This window comes from Bos javanicus, chromosome 16, assembly GCF_032452875.1.
Source record: "Bos javanicus breed banteng chromosome 16, ARS-OSU_banteng_1.0, whole genome shotgun sequence".
Lineage (NCBI taxonomy): Eukaryota > Metazoa > Chordata > Mammalia > Artiodactyla > Bovidae > Bos > Bos javanicus.
The window spans coordinates 63381025-63403526 of record NC_083883.1 but is presented as its reverse complement, the minus strand read 5'-3'; the positions used below and the strand labels follow the sequence as shown (position 1 = coordinate 63403526).

The following is a 22502-nucleotide window of genomic DNA, read 5'->3' as shown; positions in this document are numbered from 1 at the left end:
CTCTTCTCATGAGGTGGCCAAAGTATTGGAGTTTCAGCTTTAGCATCATTCCTTCCAAAGAACACCCAGGACTGATCTCCTTTAGAATGGACTGGTTGGATATCCTTGCAGTCCAAGGGACTCTCAAGAGTCTTCTCCAACACCACAGTTCAAAAACTTCAATTCTTCAGCACTCAGCTTTCTTCACAGTCCAACTCTCAAATCCATACATGACCACTGGAAAAACCATAGCCTTGAGTACACGGACCTTTGTTGGCAAAGTAATGTCTCTGCTTTTGAATATGCTATCTAGGTTGGTCATAACTGTCCTTCCAAGGAGTAAGCGTCTTTTAATTTCATGGCTGCAGTCAACATCTGCAGTGACTTTGGAGCCCAAAAAGATAAAGTCTGATACTGTTTCCACTGTTTCCCCATCTATTTCCCATGAAGTGATGGGACCAGATGCCATGATCTTAGTTTTCTGAATGCTGAGCTGGGTCATGGTGGAGAGGTCTGACAGAATGTGGTCCACTGGAGAAGGGAATGGCAATCACTTCAGTATTCTTGCCTTGAGAACCCCATGAACAGTATGAAAAGGCAAAATGATAGGATACTGAAAGAGGAACTCCCCAGGTCGGTAGGTGCCCAATATGCTACTGGAGATCAGTGGAGAAATAACTCCAGAAAGAATGAAGGGATGGAGCCAAAGCAAAAACAACACTCAGTTGTGGATGTGACTGGTGATAGAAGCAAAGTCTGATGCTGTAAAGAGCAATATTGCATAGGAACCTGGAATGTTAGGTCCATGAATCAAGGCAAATTAGAAGTGGTCAAACAGGAGATGGCAAGAGTGAACATCAACATTCTAGGAATCAGTGAACTAAAATGGACTGGAATGGGTGAATTTAACTCAGATGACCATTATATCTACTACTGTGGGCAGGAATCCCTTAGAAGAAATGGAGTAGCCATCATGGTCAACAAAAGAGTCTGAAATGCAGTACTTGGATGCAATCTCAAAAATGACAGAATGATCTCTGTTCGTTTCCAAGGCAAACCATTCAATATCACACTAATCCAAGCCTATGCCCCAACCAGTAACACTGAAGAAGCTGAAGTTGAATGGTTCTATGAAGACCTACAAGACCTTTTAGAACTAACATCCAAAAAAGATGTCTTTTTCATTATAGGGGACTGGAATGCAAAAGTAGGAAGTCAAGAAAACTGAGGATAACAGGTTACAAAACTTGCTCAGGGTCACAGAGCCACATTCAGACTTTACACGCAAAACAATGTAATTCCATAGCCTTTGTTCTGTCCATCCTGCCAGGCTGTGTCCTGTATTATAACATTAACTGACTTTAAAGGGCTAAATGGATAATATGTCTGAAATGATTTCAAGATTAAAGTGATAGAGAAAATCCAATAATCTATTGTTCTTTTAATCCTCTTCAATAAAAGACATCTTCCCAGTAACCAAAACCATATTCCAATGAATGGATTTTGACCTATCACAGATAAATCCCTTTACTCTTGTCAGTTAAAGTGCATCAGGAGGGAAACAAAATCAGAGTCGACAGTCACTGTGATATATACGCTAGGAAGGCAGTGCAGCATCATGGTTAAAAACCCAGCTTCTGGACATAGAGGCCAGACTTGAGGCTGCCACGAGGGAGGTGGGGTGGGGAAGGGAAGTCTTGGAGTTTGGGATCAGCAGATGCAAACCAGTATATACAGGCTAGATAAATAATCAGATGGTGCTATATAACACAGGGAACTCTAGTCAATATCCTATGATCAACCATAATGGAACAGAAAATGAAAAAGAATATATATATTTGTAACTAAGTCACTTTGCTATACAGCAGAAATTATTGAAATCATAATTTATTTTGAAATTTATTTTAAAATTCAAAAAATTTATTAAAATCAACTATATTTCAATAAAATTTAAAAAAATAAAACAAATTCAAAAAAGCATAAGTTCTGGGATTGGGCAATTTCATTTGAATCCCTGCCCCATTGACCACTAGCAGTGTGACTGGGGAAAACTCCTGAACCAGCTAAGCCCTACTTTCCTCATCTAGTGGTAATAATAATAGTATCTACCTCATAGGGTTGTTGTGAAAACTAAAGGAGAAAACCCTTCAGAATGTTTAATGCAGTGCTTCACACTGACCATCAGCTGTTAACTAAGCCAGCACTCCTGAATAAGCAGGTAATTACAATTCTCCATCCATCCTTCCCCTCCCTGCCTCCTGACCTGGCATTGCTATGACAAGGGCCAGTGGCTGAAATGAAGGAACCCTTTTCCAGAGTTGGACATAGTGAGTATCAATAAATAAAGCTAAATAATTTGGGTAACTCCTTTCTGAAACTCATTTCATTAGGGTCTTGAACTTGAAGCCAAACTAGCCTCTTCCCTTCAAAAAAGCTCTCCTAGATCTAATGACATAACCCCCATACAGAAGGCATGTGAGAAGCTGCAGCAAGGAGCAATGTAATTGACATCCCTAAGGACCATTCAAACACTCTGGCCGCAATAATAAATCCTCCTCCAAAGACCTACAACAATCATTTATTTGCTACTGACTCCAATTTATTTGTTGTAGTCACACACAGTTCACTAGTAAATATCTAACTTCTCAACCTTTTTTGTGCAAACCTAGGACAGAAAAAACATTAGCAAGGAAGAAGCTGGTTTTCCCTTTGACACTGGCTCCTGATCCTCTGTCCTCCTGGCCACAGAGTTTGCAGTTTGCCAAATGTTAACCAGCAGTGATATCCAGGCAAACATGAACGTTTTATAAATAGCCTCAACTGGTTTCTTAAAGAGGAAAAAGCAACACTAAAATGAAATGAAACAGTCTACTTTCTTCTCATTCTTACTTTCAAAGCCTGATCAAACTAGGGGGCAAAAGTGTTAAGGGCTGCTGATACCAGCTTCTAGTAGAGGTGTCAACAGTTGCATGATTTCCCAGTGACCTTCCGTCTCTTCCTCATTTAACTCTATTACTGTCCCTCTTGCTATCCACAACTAGACCTTGTACACAGAAAGCATTTAATAAAAAGCGGATAGATGGAAAGCTGAATGGACAGAACAGATTTGCAAACTTTCCTCCTGATCAAACAGTTAAAATTATCTGTATATGGATGTTATCTCTATATCAGACTGAAAGCTCCTTGAGGGCAGATATCTTCCAATTTACCTTTTTCATCCCAATACTCAGTAAAGTGTTTTGTATATGCATAGGAAATATTCCTTGAATCGACGGGTATTATTAATAACTAGAAGAAAGTATTTATTATATACCTACCATACATCCAACAATTTACATTTTCTTTTTTAACCCTTATACTCATACAGACAATGATGAGGAAAAATGCACAAGCAATCACCAAAAAAGACTTAACTATCCAAGTTACCTGGGATCAACAGTGGAAGACAAAGAATCCAAAGGCTAACTATGGATTACCTAACCTTGGATCGAGACCTGGGTGTCCCTGGCCTGGCTTACATCTTTCCCTCTTCTAACCACTACTAGAGACTGAACCACCAACCAGAACAAAGCTGTGTCCTGATCACATTGTGCTGAGCTGTCTTACGGACAGATACACACACATATATATTCTACTCCAACCAAACCATTCCGTTCATGAGTGCAAGTACTTAAGGTATTTTAGACTTAAAAAAAAAAAAAAAGGGTCCAACATTGACGATGGTCTAACAATGGTTAGACGATGATCTAACTTCCATGTCTACCTCACCTCCCGGCCAAAATCGGGTATTAGCTGCTGGCAAGTGACCTTCCACCCAGACACAAGAGTACCAGGACTACACTAGAGTTCAAGTTCTCAAAGCCCTCTCTGGGCCTCAGCCCCTTCGTCTGTAATAACGGGTCACACTGAATCATCCGTTCTTACCCTTTCAAGTGCAAGGTTCATTTTTTTAATGTCAAAAATCCCAGATTCACTTCACCCTCCCAGAGGAGTTATTTCATTAATACAGCTCCACAGCAACTCTGTTAGGTATTACTATCCATCACCACCTCCCGTCTTTTTCAGAGATGAAGATGCCGCAGCTCAAAGAAGCTGGACTATCCATCACTACCTCCCGTCTTTTCACAGAGATGAAGACGCCGAGGCTCAAAGAAGCTGGACCGCTTGCCCACAACCACAGAGCTAGTAAACAGCAGAGCAGAAACAGGAGCTCCAGTCTGCTTATCTACAGAGCCCAAACTGCTAACCACTGTGCTATACTAGCTAAAAGAGAAGCACAACACCAGTATTTAGTCCAAGTGTGTTTATATCTGATAAATTACAATGGCACCCACACACATCTTAGAAAAATGATACTGTGGTACGGAGTTGTGAGAAACACTATTCAGGAAACAGCCAATGCTGGGTGCAGCCATGAATCTGCATGTCCACTGCAATAATTCCAGGGGTCTCTTCAGGTACATTCTTTGTTCCTTTATTTAAAAACAGATTTATTGAAGTATTGTTTACATACTACAGAATTCACCCATTTTTTTTAAGTTGGAAGATAATTGCTTTGCAATGTTGTGTTGGTTTCTGCTGCACAACAATGAAAATCAGTCATAATTATACACACACACACACACACATACACATATCCCCTCCCATCCCATCTCTCTAGGTGGTCACAGAGTGCCAGGCTGGGCTCCCTGTGTTATACAGCAAATTCCCGCTAGTTTTCTGTTTCATACATGAAAGTATATATATATATATATATATATATATATATATATATATATGGAGAAGGAAATGGCACCCCACTCCAGTACTCTTGCCTGGAAAATCCCATGGACAGAGGAGCCTGGTAGGCTGCAGTCCATGGGGTCACTAAGAGTCGGACACGACTGAGCGACTTCACTTTCATTTTTCCCTTTCATCATTGGAGAAGGAAATGGCAACCCACTCCAGTGTTCTTGCCTAGAGAATCCCAGGGATGGGGGAGCCTGGTGGGCTGCCGTCTATGGGGTCGCTAAGAGTCGGACACGACTGAGCGACTTCACTTTCACTTTTTACTTTCATGCATTGGACAAGGAGATGGCAACCCACTCCAGTGTTCTTGCATGAAGAATCCCGGGGATGGGGAAGCCTGATGGGCTGCCATCTGTGGGGTCACACAGAGTTGGACACGACTGGAGCGACTTAGCAGCAGCATACCATATTTGTTTTTCTCTTTTTGACTTACTTCACTCTCTATAACAGGCTCTAGGTTCATCCACTTCCCTACAACTGACTAAAATCCATTGGTGTATTCTTAAAGTATATACATGCTTTTATTTTCTATCTGTGGTCCTAAAATGTTAATTCCTGGGTGACTTGCTAGTGCTCAGCTTTAGTTTGTTTTCAGATCAGTCACAACTGGGGGGAGTTAAAGTAATCATGGAAGTCCTCCTTTGTTTGCAGTAGAAGCTGGTCAAACTTTGAGCTATCAGATTCCCAGTAAGGAGAACCCACCTCATACGTGGATCTGTTTGCTGGAGAAGAGGGGTTGAATGTCAAAGTCATTCTGTAGACAGAGCTCTAAGAAGGTGTCTGTCGGAACTAGCATCACATGCATAAGCACATACACAAATACATCACTCTCCATGGCACCTGTCCCCAACTCACCTAGTCTTTTATTTTGAACTACAGTGAAAAATGAAAACAGAAAGGTTAGGGAGAGTAAGAGAAGAACAAAGCAAGAGCAAGGAGGAAGAAGCCAGAACATTAAAGAGCTGGCTGCACTCATGTGAAGAGAGGATGTGAATTTAAGCACTCAGTGGGGAAGCCTGGGGTAAGAAGTGAACACCTCCCACCTCGACATCAGAGCCCAGCTGAGAAGCCTCCATCTGGGTGACCTGTCTCTAGAAGAGAGAACACAGCACTTACTCAGAAAGGGAGCTGAGAGGGGAGGCCTCTGTTTCTTTTCCCGACGTGAGAAGTGGGAAGAGGATGAATTACAGAGCATTTTAAGCTCCCCCTAGAAGGGGCCCCTAGATCACAAAATGGTATATTTATGGTGGCTATTAACCAGAGTTCAACTCAGATCCAGATTCGGCATCATGATGTGTCACGGGCTAAGAGAGCAGGAGGAAGAGAAACATCTCATCAACAAGCATGTGGGTTGGCTTGATCTTTTGACTATTGTTCTATCAGAAAAATAAAAATCCTAATAATCATATAGCAATGTTCTCAGAAAAGCATTTTTTAAATAATTTCTCTGCTGAACATCAAAAATAAAAGCCCACACACTCATCAATTCTAACCCATTATTTGAATCAGTAGGAGACACTCAGAGTGTGAATCCAGAAGGCAGGACTATGTCTCTACTCCAGGCAGGGTTAACAGATCTTTAGTGTAGAATGGGTTAGATTATAAGGTCTAGAGACTGGGTTTTGGTACAGTTCCAATAGGTTAAGCAAAATTATAGTTGAGGGCCACTGTTGGATGGAGGAGGCAAGGGAGAGGGAGGGACTCTTTAAAGACATTAATTCTATCTTAACACTGAGCAGACTTGGAATCATTCAGGGAAGTTCTATTTTCTCAGCGAACATCACCCATCCCCATTCATCTTCTGCAAATATGTCGACTTCCCTGCTTCCAACCAGCCAACGGCCTCCCACTGAACATCCCTGGTGGTGCCAAGCAGACCCTGAATGATGTGGCCCCTCCACTTCTCCAACTCCCCTCAGGTTACCATCACCTTAGTCACTACAGGCTGGGCTCCACCGGCCTTCTTCTGTTCCCCAGGGCTGCCCTCTCCCACCTCCAGCCCTTCACACTTGCCCCAACCTCCACCTAAACCCTCCTCATCCTTCCCTTCCCTCTTCTCTCTGTTCCTAGAGAAAGGTTCACTCCATCTCTGGGTTTCGACACCAACTTCTTGACCTTCTTCCCCTCAGATTAGGTTAGGGTCCCAGTATAAAATGCTCCTAGCACTGTAACACGTCTTCTCTGCAACCCTGATACACCTTTAAAGTTTAATTTAGTATCTGTCTCCTCTGCTAGACAGCTAGCTCCAAGACAACAGAAACTAGACCCCCACCCAGGACTGCATCCCTCTTAGTCAGCACAACATCTGGAACGTAAGAGGCCCAAGACGAATACTGGCTGCTTCTATCCTTCCCTCCCCCAGGTCTTCTCCTGGCCCTTCCTCCTCCTATGTCTTTCCCCATAACTCAAAGTTTCAGATATGGGGGCAAGGGTAACCCTGAGTGGGAGGCCCAGGAGATAAATCCTTCTGGTTTTCCCACCCATCATCCAGAGTTTTGATCAAGACTGTACGGCAAAGATACCCTAAATCAGTTCTAGTTCAGCTTCAACTTCCCATGGCCACGCCTGTGGTTCTGGACTAAGAATGACTCCTCCAGGACTAGTCCAGCCCTAGAGGGTTGGTGGGGGAAGAGGTGAGATGTACAGAACCCCCACAGGGATGTAAACCGTGAGACGTCACCACAAATGCCATCTCAAGTGTGAAACAGTCACACCTGTCACTCTGCCTTCCATTCACTGTCCCAGAGCTTGAGGCCAGGGAGAAAAGCCACGACCTTGAGCTCCTCTCCTAACCATCCTGTCACCAAGGCCCAGGCTCCTGACAGAAGAGTGGCAGCCGAGACGGGAGGAGATGAAAGGCAAGGGGGAGGACATCAGAATTCAGCCTCTCCTGTCAGCTCTCCTCAGAGAGAGAACTGGAATGGTCCTCCTGACTGGACATTCCTCCCAGGCAGAAGGGCACTCTCCTCAGCCCTCCTTTCTAACGTCCAGAGCCCTCTGACTTGTGTATGTTTGTGTGCTGCGGAGGACCAGAAGACAAAGAGAATATTTTCTTAAAAAAAGAATCTGGAAAACAGCGTTGATGAGGTTAAAAATGAAGGCCTTTGTTTCCACTTTTACTTGGAATTTCTTTATTGTTGTTGATAATAACCACAGGAGGATTTGGCTAGTTCAAATAAAATTAGATACTTCTAAGAAGAAATAAGATATACCTCATATCAACTTGGAGGAAACTTCTGTCTTTGAGCAAAATGACAACTAAGGGGAAATTTTAAATCAGCCATAGTCATGGAATCTGCAATAGGTTGCGGTGAAACTTGTCTGTGTGGTTGTTAGTTTAATAGAGATAAATGATGATTCTGAATGAGGCCTACAGAACTATAGTATTTGCAATGTTTTCGATTTTAAACATCTTTTTTAAAAGGCGCTCAAGGTGCTTTGCTGCTGCTGCTGCTGCTGCTGCTGCTAAGTCACTTCAGTCGTGTCCGACTCTGTGCGACCCCATAGACGGCAGCCCACCAGGCTCCCCTGTCCCTGGGATTCTCCAGGCAAGAACACTGGAGTGGGTTGCCATTTCCTTCTCCAATGCATGAAACTGAAAAGTGAAAGTGAAGTCGCTCAGTCGAGTCCGACTCTTAGCGACTCCATGGACTGCAGCCTACCAGGCTCCTCCATCCATGGGATTTTCCAGGCAAGAGTACTGGAGTGGGGTGCCATTGCCTTCTCCGCGAGGTGCTTTAGGTGTATTTTAACATTTATCTTCGTAACATCACTGACCTAGGGGGATAGTATTTCTCCTCACCGATTTCATATTTTGCTTCACTGTCTTTCAAAACACTCTGGCTGAGACAGCTGTGTTGTACAGGAGACACTGCATGGGGTTTAGACGGCTGATAGTATAATGCAATGAAAATGCCGACCCCTCCTTTAGTAAGTGTTTGGCCTTGAGCTCGTGACTTAGTCTCTTTGAGTTTTGGTTTCCTCATCTTAAAACAGAGATAATATCTGCCTCGCTTTGTGTTTCTATGCATAAAATGATGTATGCAAATGCTGAGATAGTGTATGAGGGCTTCCACATTTGAGATAAGACATGCAAGCTATAGGTAAAATGTGAGCCCACATCACCAGCAACAGCATGGTCATTACTGAATTTTCTTGTTGTGAGACCTGGTGAGGTAGGCAGTGGAAGTCCTACCTTTATTTCATAATTGAGATTTCATAAAGGAAAGCTGAGATGGTTTAGGTATCACCTAGTACCATACTGAAGGACCAGAGAGGGAAGGTATACTAGGGTGAGGACCAGGACCCAAACCCCTGAATCATGTAGTCCACTATATTAAATTCTGTTTCCATATAAGTTGCACATATATTCCAGCCAAGTAATTTTTAAAAATCTGATTTATTTCTTAACACCCCAGTGGCCTGAATATAATCTGGAAGTAACAGATTCTCACTGCCAGAGAGAGTGGAGTATAGCTTCAGTTGAGCCTGAATCCAGAGTTGACCAACCAGGAGCCAACTCAGCACATTCCAGCTCTAAAACCATGGACAGGTGGCTTACCTATGTGGGTCTCAGTTTTTTCTCCTGTTAAAAATAATAAACACGGAAAGCTGGACAGATTTATCATTCCCCCAGGTCTAAAATTCAGTGGCTAAGTCTTAGCAACCTCAGACTTAGCCTTCCTTTGTAGGTTCTCCTGAAGCCCAGCACACCCTCTTGTTCCTTCCAGCATCTGCCCTGCTCCCTTTGGCGATCTCTCTTCACTCCTCGTATCTGTTACTTTATGATTCAGGGAAACATACACTGAACAGTACTGTTGCATCTCACATTTCACACAGACCTGTACACTACACTGACAGTAACAGACAGAAGCACACAAAAGCCCTACCCAAGGGAGGAGACATACATCACGCACAGAATGGAAATGTAGACCCGCCCTTTAATTCTCGAGTCTCTCTTGTAAATCTGGAGAATGAACATTAATGCCATGGCCACCTCTGCGTTGTAGTCCTGCCTCAGACTTTTCACCCCCGCTGCCCTCTTTCACACACACTCACGCACCTGCCTAAGACTGGATGCATTTAACTGCCTTCCGATGGGAGCTCCAGACCCAGGGTGGTGGTCTAGCTTAGAGAGTACCTGGTCATTGTGTCTTTCCCTCTGTTACCCTGAATGAATATAAAGCCAGAAAAATGCTCCCAAACCAAACCACCCGAGCATTCTGAGCTTCCTCCACTCCCCCTGGCTTTCCTTCCTCCTTGTTGACACCAAGACCAACTCAGGACCCCATGAGCTGTCTCCGGTTTGAGCTTCTGTCAATCTGTGGAGGTGACATGAAGCAACGCTTCAGGAAAGAGCAACGAGCCCAACGGCAGCGTCATACACCAGAACATAGTAAGTAGGTACTTACATAGTAAATACCTACTCTAATCATGCAATAAATATCTGTAGAATGAATTAATGATGAGTCTCAATAGAGAAAAGGGATCAAGGGTCTATGTAATAAGAAATGATCTCCCACCCAAGGAGCAACTGCAGCTCAACCGCCTGTCAATTACTAGCTGGGACTCTCATCTGAAGTCTCCCCAAAAGAAAGTTTACATCGTCAAAGAGCAAAGAAGAGACCTCCAAAAGCTCCACGTTTTGCCTTCTGCCCATCTCCTCCCTGAATCCAAATTCCATATCCTAACTATCTTTTCCAACATGAACCCATCTGGAGGGAAATGCAATTAAGACAGAGAACTAATGTTCTGACGAAAGGAGAAGCTGCAAGCAGCAGCTGTGTTCCCCCAAAGTGGAGCTAGAAACGAACAAGGAGCCGGTGAGGAGGTGGAGGTCTTTCAGACGAGCAGCCCAACTCCACTGGGAGAGAGAACTTGAGAATCAGTCTAGCTTAGGGCTAGCGGAGCACCCCAACATCAGGATGAAGGCACCCGAGATCTCATCTGCTTCTACTGCCTCAGTTCCTTTGAGTAGCTCCTAGCCCCCATCACGTTGCCTCACTTGGCCTCAGTTTCCCCATCTCTGAAACAACAAGCTCCAATGACTCCTCCCTGTACCCAGCCCTTTCCTGCTCCCCACCCCCCACTTGCTTCACCCACTTAGAGTGAAGAGAATGAGTAAAAGACAGGTCTGTAAAAGCTCACCAGGCTCACTGGCATGGAGATGCTATATAAATCCCAAGTGCTATCATTCTAGTACCACAGAGATTTAAATTGGGCTGGGGGCCCCGAGACTGCGTTATCAACACCTCCCCCACATTCTCAGCACTGGGGAGACGGTGCTGGGGAAGGAAATCTGTGCTTTCCTCGATCTTTAACTGCTCGGGAAACGCGTGTATTAGGGCGGCCTCCTTACAGAAACCCTCTAAAAATACCTATCGATGTATATTTAGCTCCAGATAGCGTCCTCCTACCAACAGGCTCCAGGCTGAACCACTCTGCTTGTGCCACGGTGAGAAGCTGGGCACCTCCAATGGCAGCTCCCAGCTCTTCTGCGGCATCTCCTAGGGCTCTTCTCCTCCCCCTTCCCTTTTCCCTTCTTTCTTCTTCCCTCTGCACGGTGAGGCACCTCCTCCCAAACTGCAGCTCAGGGTATGGCAATGGTTCCCCCCTCTCTTTTCCATTTCCTTTACTCAAAGTGAATTCCAGGATGAAAAAAGACCTGCACGGCGTCGAGCACAGGGTTAGAACCAATCACTGCTCTAACCGGTCCCTGCTCCAAGCCTTCAGTGGGTCCCTCTGCCTCTGGCTCCACTACGAGCTCCTCCCAGCCGGCCTGAACTGGCCCCTGCTGCCCTCTCTGGGAGCGTTGCTCACTGTTCCCCTGGCCACCTCCCTGGAAGCACCCTATGTGCTCTCTCTCAGCTTCAAGGATTTGAATTCTTGAAGGATTTGAATTCGCAAAATTCTCCTACCCAGAAAAGCTCTTCCACTTCCTTGTCTAAGTCCTATCAGCCTGCCCTGACACCCCAATTTCAATGCTCCTTGCTTCAGGAAGTCTTCCCCAGTACCCAGAGCTAGACGGGGTACCCTTCCTCTGGACCATGACACATGGTCCCCTGCTGGGGACACTCAGCCCTGCACCACCCACATGCAGCACACTGCCTGGCCCATTGTGGGTCCTCAACAATATCTCCTGAAGGACTTGAAGGAAGACAGAGGGGTGGGGACAGGTGGTCACCTGGGCCCTGGAATGATGGTCTTGGTGGAGGAAGGAGGCTCAGACACATCTGCCCACTCTTTAGAGTTAGTACTCACGTTTCTGCAGCTAACAGAATAGCCAAGAGAGGTCATCTCCCACAGAAAAGCTAGAAAAACTGATCATAAAGCATGTTCTGAGCAATAAAGATATAGACACAAATGTAATTTTTGCAATACAGGTCAATAGATGGCAGCTTTCATTACATGGCAAATGCTGGGTGAGCCAATAGTGCCCTTCTCTCCATATCCCTCCATCGGCCAATACACCTCTAGGAAGTTGGGTTGTCAGTATTCAGCTCTGACGCCACCCCTTGCACTTATCACCCAGGAAGCAATCCCAAAAGGTAACCCTGAGAGTCCAGTAAAAGGCCAAACAACAGGAAGTTCAATATCTCTTACTCACCTAGAGACTCAGTTCCCAGTCTTCATTTCTCTAATGGAGTGATCAGGATTCGGGCAGCTAGGCTGGGTCATAGCTACCTGAGAGAGCTGCAGGTAAGGCTTGGCTTGGACCGACCAAGGGAAGGACTGGGAATAGGCGACCCCTCCATACTGACAGTCTCCGGGTGCCCCCAGCACTCTCTTTCACATCCAACCGGTGACAAGAGAATCTGGCATGGACCAAGTGATTCCATTCTACTAGCATTTATTAAGTGTCTACTCTAACCACGCACAGACATGAACAGGGTTCAAAGACACAATCCTGGCCCTCACTTTCCTATTCCTACCCATGGGTTAGGAGTGCCTCTGAGTTCTCATCCTCCCCTACCATCACCCATCTATTCTAGGGGCTGTGACCTGTTTTTAAGGCTAATCTGTAATAATGACTTCAAATAATTTAGAATTATCCAGGAGACCTAACAAATATTTAGAAATAGCATCTCTTGAATTGTTACCAATATAAGAGAGATCCAAAGTTATGTAAGGTAATAATTTGTTAAGAAAGTGAAAGTGAAGTAAAAGTATTATTCGCTCAGTCATGTCCAACTCTTTGCAATGTCGTGGACTATAAGCCCACCAGGCTCTTCTGTCCATGGAATTCTAGGGAAGAATTCTAGAGGGGGTAGCCATTCCCTTCTCCAAAGGATCTCCCTGACCCAGGAATTAAAGCAGGGTCTCCTCCATTACAGGCAGATTCTTTACCATCTAAGCCACCATAATTTGTTAAAAGAATGGCAAATTCACTGTCTTTTAGAAGAAATGAGAATACATTAACCTTGGTATTTCTCAGTCCCAGAATTTGAGTGTTCAACAACATATAGTTTGTTAAATAAATGGGTGGATGGATGGATGAACAAGCCAACTTATGAAACAAGGTGGAACTTCTGGTTCAGTTTTTACAGATGAAACCATGAGAGTTAAGTAACGTGCCTTCTTAACCACTGAGCAGGGAGTTGGCTGTATTCCAAGCCCATGGATAGAAGTCTCAGGATGGACACAGGGGGCTCTAGTCCTCTTCAAGTCACATGTGAAGCTTCAGCTCTAGCTCCGGGACATCTGCCTGATTATACCGAGCCCATCCCACATGGCTTCAAGGGGACCGAAGAAACACCCAAGCACAGAGCTGCAGAGCCTGTGAGGTGGTGAGGTCACTGACAGCATAAGGAAATGACTGTTGACAAAGGAACTTGGAGCCAGAAAATGTGGGCTCATGTCTGGCTCCAGCACCTCCTAGCACCCTCTCTGAACCTTGGTTGCTTCATCTATAAAATGGGGATAACAAGATCCCATTTGGGGGATTATGAGGAGTCTATGAATAATGTACATAAATTACCTCTGAACCATGAATTGCCTCAGCTTACAGACCTAAGAATTCTGAAAGTTAGCAGGTCTGGGGTTCAGGCAAAAGACAGTGGCCCAGGCCCCCCAAACCCCTGTCTCTGAAAAAGGACATTGATGGTAGGTCCTTGGTTGAGCCAGCTGTCTGGCACCTCAGCTCCCTCCTGACCTCCCATCACACACTGAGAGCTGAGAAGCCGGACAGCCTCAGCCCGAGGCGATGTCCTATTCCAGCAATGTCATTCCTCCTCCGCATGGGAGGCGGATGCGGGCGATACCTGGAGCTGAGATGAGAAGTCAGAGTGGCCAGCGTGGGCTGCTCATGGGACAGGTGTCAGGAAGCCTGGAGAAGGGGTTGCACCAGTAGGGGCGACACACCAGCCCTGGGTCAAAGGACACGTTCCAACTCTGGATCTGCTGTCAAGCTGCTGGCGGTCCTGGGCTGAGCACTTACCCGCTCTGACTACTGGATGACTCCGATCTCAAATCTGATCTACCTGCTTCTCTGGGCTGGTATGACAACATACTCACTGTAGCTAAGACCCCAAGAGTTGTAGGTGCCCTGTGGTTTTACTCACCACCAAAAGAGACGAATGCTGTCAATTAAACTATATCATGCCATTATTGTAAGACGCAGGCTGTATATTTTAGACATGCACCTGCAGGAGAAAAATGCATTTTAGAAGCAATGTGACATGGTAGATGAAAGCACTGTCTGAACAGAAGACAAAATTTGATTATCCATTCCCATGGGATAGAATCACAACTCTGAGCTTGGATCTCAAGAGTGCCATGCCCCTTCCCTGGAAAGAAAGAAAGAGTAGTTTCAGGAAGAACAGGGGCAAAGTCCTATTGGTTCGGATGGCCGGCAGTGGCCTTTCAGCAAAGTCTGAGGAGCTGCTAACAATGGCAGATACCGGGGCTGGTGGGAGAGAAAGCAGAGAGGACAAGTGGCTTGGCCAAGGGCTCAGCACCCATGCCCACTCGTGCGCACCCCACACAAGGGGACACAGAGGGCCTTACTGGTTACACTGATGAAGGATTCTGTTGACCTCTACAAATCTGCCCCTTCAACCATGTGGCAACCCTCATTTGAAGGTCAAGCTTATGGCTCCCACTAGCTTCTCTTGTCTTTCAATGCCAATTTCTACATCTTCCCTCACACATCCTACTTCCTAGGCCCCACCCCAGCAAGCAGAGTCTCTTCTAAAAGAACTTCAACCTGTCACAATGCCTCTTAAAATGTGACACCCAAAAGATGTACACTGGAGCATCTTTAATAATTATTCATAACAGCCAAACCCAGAAAGCAACCTAGGTCTCAGATAAGTACAAAAATGGATACAGAAGCTGAGTACATCTACTTCATAAACTGCTGATCAGTCTTTACTGCTTTTTACCAAAATATGGAGTAACATGTACTATGCCCATAATATACTGAGAAAAGGCAGCAAAATTACAAGCACTGAAAAGAGAGCTTGCTAAGCATCAAAAAGGCCGGAAGAAAATACCACAAAATAATCAGGAATTTTTCTTAGTGACTTTTTTTATTTTTTTCCGTATTTTCCAAATTTTCCTTATTAAACATAGAATAGTTTGAAATGAAAATAAATGGACTAGACAAGAAATTTCAAATGGCCTCTGACACATATAAGACTTGGTGAGACTAAGAATTCACATAATTTTAACATTTAACCCCCACATTACAGTAGTCTTCTTTTAAACAGATCATATTTCTAAAATGACTCAGATTCATTTAAGGCCTTTTACTGTATAGATCTTCCATGACTTATGATGAGGTTACACCCCAATAAACTCAACGTAAGCTGAAAACACATTTAATACACCTAACCTAATGAACAATGGAAACAGTGAGAGACTTTTATTTACTTGAGCTCCAAAATCACTGCAGATGGTGACTGCAGCATGAAATTAAAAGACGCTTACTCCTTGGAAGAAAAGCTATAACCAACCTAGATAGCATATTATAAAGCAGAGACATTACTTTGCCAAGAAAGGTCCCTAATGAACATCAGAGCTGAGCCTAGTTACCTTGTATCTTCTTAGAACACTTGCATTAGACTACACTTAGGTAAAATCATGCAACACAAAGCTAATTTTTTAAATAAGTGTTGAATATCTCATGTAATTTATTGAATACTATACTGAAAGTAAAAAACACAACAATAACCCTCATGATCTCAGGGCTGACTGGGAGCTGTATCTGCCACTGCCCAGCATCATAAGACAGTACCATCCTGCCTACGGAAAACATCAAAATTCAAAGTTCAGTTGCTACTGGAGGAATATTGCTTTTGCATCATCAGAAACTCAAAAAAACTGTAAGGTAAACCATCATAAGTTGGGGACTGTTTATATAGTATATATTATTTTAGGGACATTTAAATAATCCCCAAGCTATTAATATTAGCAAAAGTCAAAAGATAACAACTGTTGGTGAGGATGTGGAGAAAAAAGAATTCTTGTGCATTGTTGGTGGAAATGTAAATTGGCCCAGTCACTGTAGAAAATAGTACGGAAATTCCTCAGAAGAATTAAAAATAGAGCTACCATATAATCCAGTAATTTCACTTCTGGGTATTGTGTCCAGAGAAAATGAAATAGAGACATTTCATGTTCAAAGAAAATGAAATCATTACCTCAGACAGACGTCTAAGGACCCCTGTGCACTGCAGTATTATTCACAATAGCCAGATATGGACACAACCTACATTTCCATCAGTGAATGAGTGGATAAAGAAACTGTGATCCAGATATACATGCACACACACACACACGTAAGAACATTATTCAGTCTTTAAAAAGGAATTCCTGCCATTTGTAACAGCATGGATGAACCTAAAGGGCACTATGCAAAGTAAAGACAAATGCTGCACAATCTCAGTTATATTGACTATACTAATTTTTTAGAAGTGGAAGTCATAGTAACAATGGAAGGAAAGGTGGTTATGAGGGACTGGGGGTAGGGGAAAGGAGAAGATATTGATCAAAGGGTAAAAACTTTCAGCTACAGATGTATACATTCTGCAGACCTAGTATTCATCATGGTAAATAATAATACCTATATTATTATATTATTACTATATGATCATATAGTAAATAATAATGTATAACATACTTGAAGTTTGCTAAAAGTGTAGTTTTCAAGTGTTCTAACCACCATAAATAAAATTACGTGAGGTGATGGATATGTTAATCAGTTTGATTGCAGTAATCATTTTACAATGTATCAAATCATCACATTGTATACCTTAAATATAGACAATTTTCATTTGTCAATCACAGTTTAATTAAATGGGGATAAAACCCACAAGACATCACGCAGGTGTACTACAGTCTACACTGTGTACTTCTGAAACACTACGCAGAAGCTGTATCTTTACACACTAAATCACACTTTAAATGCAGTAGTAGCATTTTCTTTTAGAAAAATAACCAGAAGATCCTTTTGTAAGACAACAGATGTTTTTAAACATAAAGAGTCATCTCTACTACTTATCTGTTCCCTATACTAAGGGGCTCAATGCTCGCTAGTTTCTATTTATACATTCTAGTCTATTACACCTTCAACTTTTCCCCTTTCACTTAATCATAGTTGACATGAAGATTAAACGTATGACAATTGTGTCTGTTGCACAAGACAATGAAAAGATGCAAGTGTTTCTAAACTCTCATTCTTGTCAGATTTTACCTGCCCAAGTCCTCTGAAAAAAAAGAAAAAGGTCTTCTTTGCTCCCCTCTGTCTTTGGTCAATAGTAATGGTAGCTCATCTCTCCCCACTCCTCACTTTTCCACCCAGCTCTTAACTTGTCCTCACAGGTTTCAACTTCTGGGCAGCGGGTAAAGGAATTTCCATGCTACACTTTTTGCAGCCACGCCCACAGAGGACCCACAGACTGCCCCCTCGCCTGCAGGTACCAAGAGCAGCCTGATACAGAGACACACGAGAAGCCACAAAAGCCTGAGGAGGCATGCTCACCAACACCAGTCCCAAGACCCATCACATATGCTGACAACAGCACCGGACCGGCCCAGTAGAGGCACACTATATTCATTTTCAAAAGCAGAATTACCAAATATTTAAATAAAAGTGCTGCCATCACATATACCACCTTAACACAACGTAATGTTACCATGTCAATTTCCAAAGGGATGTGTTATCAAACAGTTTCACATGATTCAGTTTTCCAGCTTCTCATATTATAAACATGCATAAATCTATAAATAAATAAATCTGTAAATCATTTTTTTTTAAATCCTCTTTTGTCAAGACACGAGTCCCAACTATCATTTCAGAGAATATACTTAAAAGAGTCTTTCCCAACCTCCTAAAGAAAACTGCACCCGATAGCATCCTTTGGCCCATTACGGGGGTTTTCCCTCATGCCAGGGCAAGCTGCTTGCTTTAGTGAAAAGACTCATTTGGAAACATGTGTTCAGCACTAGCAGAGCATAGAATGGGAAACCAGAAGCAGCAGCAGCCAGACCTTGGGTCCACAGCCTCTGTCTAATGCCATGTGCGTCTCCAGAACACTTGCACTCCCCTGCAGCTGGCTCAGCCATGGCTCAGAACCATGGGAATCTTATCCTTGAACTTCTTCCTCCTCCTCTCCTCCACAGAATTGTCTCCCCCCGCCCCCGCCACTCCCAGGTTCTTTGCACCAGCCACTTCATGACCCCACAGGCACCTCCAATGCAAAGAAGAGACGGGAAGAGGACTCACCCACTGAGGACCACGATGAAGTCCATGACGTTCCAACCATTGCGGAGGTATGATCCCTTATGGAAGATGAACCCCAGGGCCACGATTTTGATCCCAGCTTCAAAGCAAAAGATCCCAATGAAATAGGGTTCTGTCTTCTCCTGCGGGATGAAGAACAGAGGTGTTGGTAAGAGGAGGACTGTTTCAACCAAGGCACTCCCTGCCTAGCTACCCCTCTGCTCTGACTTTTCCTGTCTCCTACAGGACACCAGGCTGCCTGTGCTGAGCCAGGCCCATGTACAGCCGGGAAGTGAGGGTGCTGCAGGACTCACAGAGTGCACAAGAGCAAGGGAAGCCAGCTGCAGAAGTGGGTGGATGTGGGGCTCACACCCAGGACCAGCTGTCTTCCCAAGGCAAATACTGATGGTGCTGGCTTTGCCTTGAAGGGGCTGGCATTCCCACAGATGGTCATCACTTATACTGGAAGCTTAAGAGTCCTTTCTCATCCGTGGGTAATCAGACTGGAACCACTTACCCATTTGTTTGGATTTTAAGCATTTTCTTTGTTCTCTTTGGGAGGGGTACTTTAGACACATGGATAATTTCTTTACAGAGAATATGGACAAACATTTAGGAAGTTCAGAACCATGAAGGCACACAGGCTTTGAGCATCCTTCATGCTCTCTCCTTTACTCTCCCTTTTTCCTCTCATTCTCAAAGTCCCCCAGGAAGAAGAGAGAAGAAAGCAGACCCTGGGCCTTTCCTTTCTTCTTGCCTGGCTGCCATGTGCTGTAGACACAGAACTTCCTGGGAGCAGAAATTTAAAAGGTCAGTCCTCTTTATGAATCCCAGTGGGACTTGTCACCAACCTGTTCCTCAGCAAAGAACAAATTCACAGAAGTGTAGAGTAGGAAAAGAGAGAAGGGGGCCAGGTGATGAAGCAAAGGAGAAGGAAACCAGGGAAGAAGAGGAACAGGGGGAAAGAAAGATGAGAAGGAGAGAGGCACCTACCAGTCTGCGGGACATTGGGGTCTTGTCATCCTCAGGAAGATGTTGCTCCAGGGCCAAGACGATGCAATTGGCAATGATGGTGGCCAAGATCATGTACTCAAACGGCGTGGGAAAGGAGGAGTTAAGAAACAGAATCACCAAAGAGAGAAGGACAGCCTCCAAGATGGCTATGTACATCCATACACAAACTTCATCAACCCACATCATGCCTGTGCAGTCAGCATGATTGACAGGAGCAGACCGGAAGGCAGAACAGTGGCTGGTCCTTAGCACACGGAACTAGAACCGTTTCTGATCAGACTCTGAAGACAAAGCATGTTCTCAAGGAAAGGAAGAATGCAGTCAGTAAATAATGTATTAGACATATGGTAGACATTCCAGATTCTTAGTGATTTCACTGACATATCTGGGAATTAACCAGGACCGAAAAAGGAAGTGGGACAAAGAGAGGAAGAAACAATGATGCTGTTGCAGGCTCGATGTTCTTTATCTTCAAACCACTGATGCTCCAGCAAGGATCCAGCTGCGGCTGTTTGTGGCTGTCTCTGGCAATCACATCTGGAGTGCCCTTCTCTTGAAGCTCTGCTCAACTGAATAGAAGAAGGGCCCTTAGAAAAGGAGCCATTCTCTCCATGAGCTCCCTTTTATGTTAATATCCAGTTCAGGATAATATTTAATGGGTCCAGGAGAAACTAGCTTTGTCCCATTTTATTTTCTCCTAAGCGTCTACATCTAAAGGAAGCAGAGATACATATCATGAGCTTGCATCCAGGGCACCGAAGTCGGGGCCTCTAGGAATCAAACTACAAATGAGAGGATAATGAATTCAGGCTTTGTTTTCTGTTGCATTTTTCTGAAGAGAGGTGAGTGGGCTCCCTGCGACTTTTAGAAAAACAGGACTGTGATTCCAGTGCCAGCATCCTGGCTCCCGCAGAAAGGTTGTGCTGTAAAACCAGGAGGAGGCGGGAGTGGGGAACTTCTAGAAAAAAGGAGAGGGAATCACCAGCTCCAGAGTCATTCTGCACATGGGATTTCATTCTATAACTACTATTGCGACAAACAGGAGTGAGCTGCTGCCGCTAGTCTTGCTGAACAACCTGTGATCTGGCAGCATCTGGAATCCAGGCGGGAGCAACAGGTAGTAAGTGCAGTGAAGTGGAGGGAGAGGAAGGGATCTTGTCTCCCTCCTACCCCCATTCAGGCTGGCTGTGCAGGACATAGGGCCCAGAGCCCTCCCTAGGTGGCACAGGAGGAGGACAAACCATAAACACGTCCCCCGATGCTTCGTCATCCCCACCAGGTTATATGTGGCTGTGAACATCCATGGTCAAAGGGCACTCACACATCCCTGACAGACGGAGGAGAGGGGGGTCCATGCAGGATGCAACTCGCCCGCCAGTTGCTCTGGTCCTGATGCTAGAATGGTAGGTTGCAGGGGGTGAGATGGCCAGCTTGCATCTGAGCCTCCAGAACTTTTCATTTTCATTTAGCAGCACCTCCTCCCTGCCCCCATCCATCCCTGAGTCACAGCCCCAGCAGCTGGCTGTCTTCCTTTCCCACACACCCAACACTCGCCCAGGACTCATACCCTCAGGACAGTTCTGCCAGCTTCTGCTGTCCTGCAGGGCAAAGCAGCCAGATCTGAAAACGAGATGGGGCTCAGAGAACCTCAGCACCAGCCTCCTGCCTCCACACCCCACTGTGCTCACTGAAACCCACTCAGTCAGAGGAGAGAGCCTCACCGCACCACAAAGAAAGCCCCCCAGCCATCTCGCCATCCCTTCTGCTTCGGTCTCTCTGGGTACCAAGCTAGGCCCCTGAGAGCCAAACACTCTAGCAAACACACCTCAGAGATGCTCATCTCACTTAACGTGCCTATGTTCTTGTGACGAGTTCCCCCACACAGCTAGTCCACAGACAAACTGAATTCCCATAGTTTTATCTTTGCTTCTGCACTGTAATTTCACCCCAGAGTGCCCCAGACGTGAATTCATCCTGAGGTCGGGGCGCTCTACAAGGCCTAAAGGAACATCCCTCTCAAGGATGCATGTATTTGACATTTTCAAAATTTTAAGCCAAAGGATCACTGCTCTGAGTGGGCCCTTAGACATAAGGGTTTGGGTTGGGAGGATGTGGAAACAGGGTCTTCTCAGAACCTATGAATTACCAAACTCTCACTTTTAGATTCTAGCTGCCTAGGCCTTGGGTGGTGCCATTTATTGAGCCCTCATGAATTCTCAGCCATCCAGATACCTGACCAGTCACAGGAAATCTGACTTGTCAGCCTCTCTCCTGCTGTAAGCATCCTGTATGGTGATGGCCACACCTTGCTGAGGAGGCTAGCCCTGTGTCTACCACAAGCCTGATCTGTCTGCACCTGGACATTCTGGGCTAGGTGAGCTTACTGGTCTGAACAGAGAGTTCTGTGCTTAGGTTATCTGACTGGGATGCAGAGGTATGAAGTGGGTGTGAGGATGGGTGGCAGAGGGGGTCCAGAAGCCCAAGTGGACTAGGTGGAAGAGAAAAGGGGGCCAGAGAAATCTTAGGAGAGAAGACCAGGAAAGAACACCCAACCCTACCCAGGCCCCAGCCACTCCCCCTTGTAGCTCTTCCCTTCAACCTCCCATCTGCTTCTCTTTCTGAAGAAAGTACAAAGAACGGGCCCTTACATGTCAGTGCTTTTGCTTCCTCCTGCAATGGCCTTTCTCCTCTCTTCTTGGTCATATATCAAGATCAAGGTGAAATATCACCTGGCCTGTAAAGGTTTCTCCCTGTGCCCCCCAGCTCTCCACAGGATGCAATTTCATCATCACATTGATCTCCCCAAGAAACTCTACCTGGAAAGCAGGGCCAGGGTTTGTTCACGTCTCCACCGGCGGGGCTCAGCAGAGCTCCAGACACAGAGAAGAAATTCACTCAGTGTTAAGCGCAGGCTGAGTGAAAGGGAGGCATCCCCGCCTGTGAGCTGCAGCTCCGCTGAGGAGCCATCATAATGACCAGGCTGTAGTCACTCCCGCTG

The 22502-nt window shown here is 45.0% G+C and overlaps 1 protein-coding gene across 2 annotated transcripts in view; it reads right to left on the bottom strand.

Moving 5' to 3' along the window:
* Positions 1-22502, bottom strand: part of LOC133228063 (voltage-dependent R-type calcium channel subunit alpha-1E) — a 338653-nt gene that overhangs the window by 290986 nt on the left and 25165 nt on the right. The window contains exons 2-3 of one of the 2 annotated variants that reach the window (XM_061383395.1): positions 19484-19589; positions 18494-18633 (exon numbers count right to left, since the gene is read on the bottom strand). In XM_061383395.1, the coding sequence (XP_061239379.1) occupies positions 18494-18633; positions 19484-19589 (246 nt within the window). Of the gene's footprint in view, positions 1-18493; positions 18634-19483; positions 19798-22502 lie in introns of those variants that run through there. The other variant, XM_061383394.1, reaches the window with a different exon arrangement.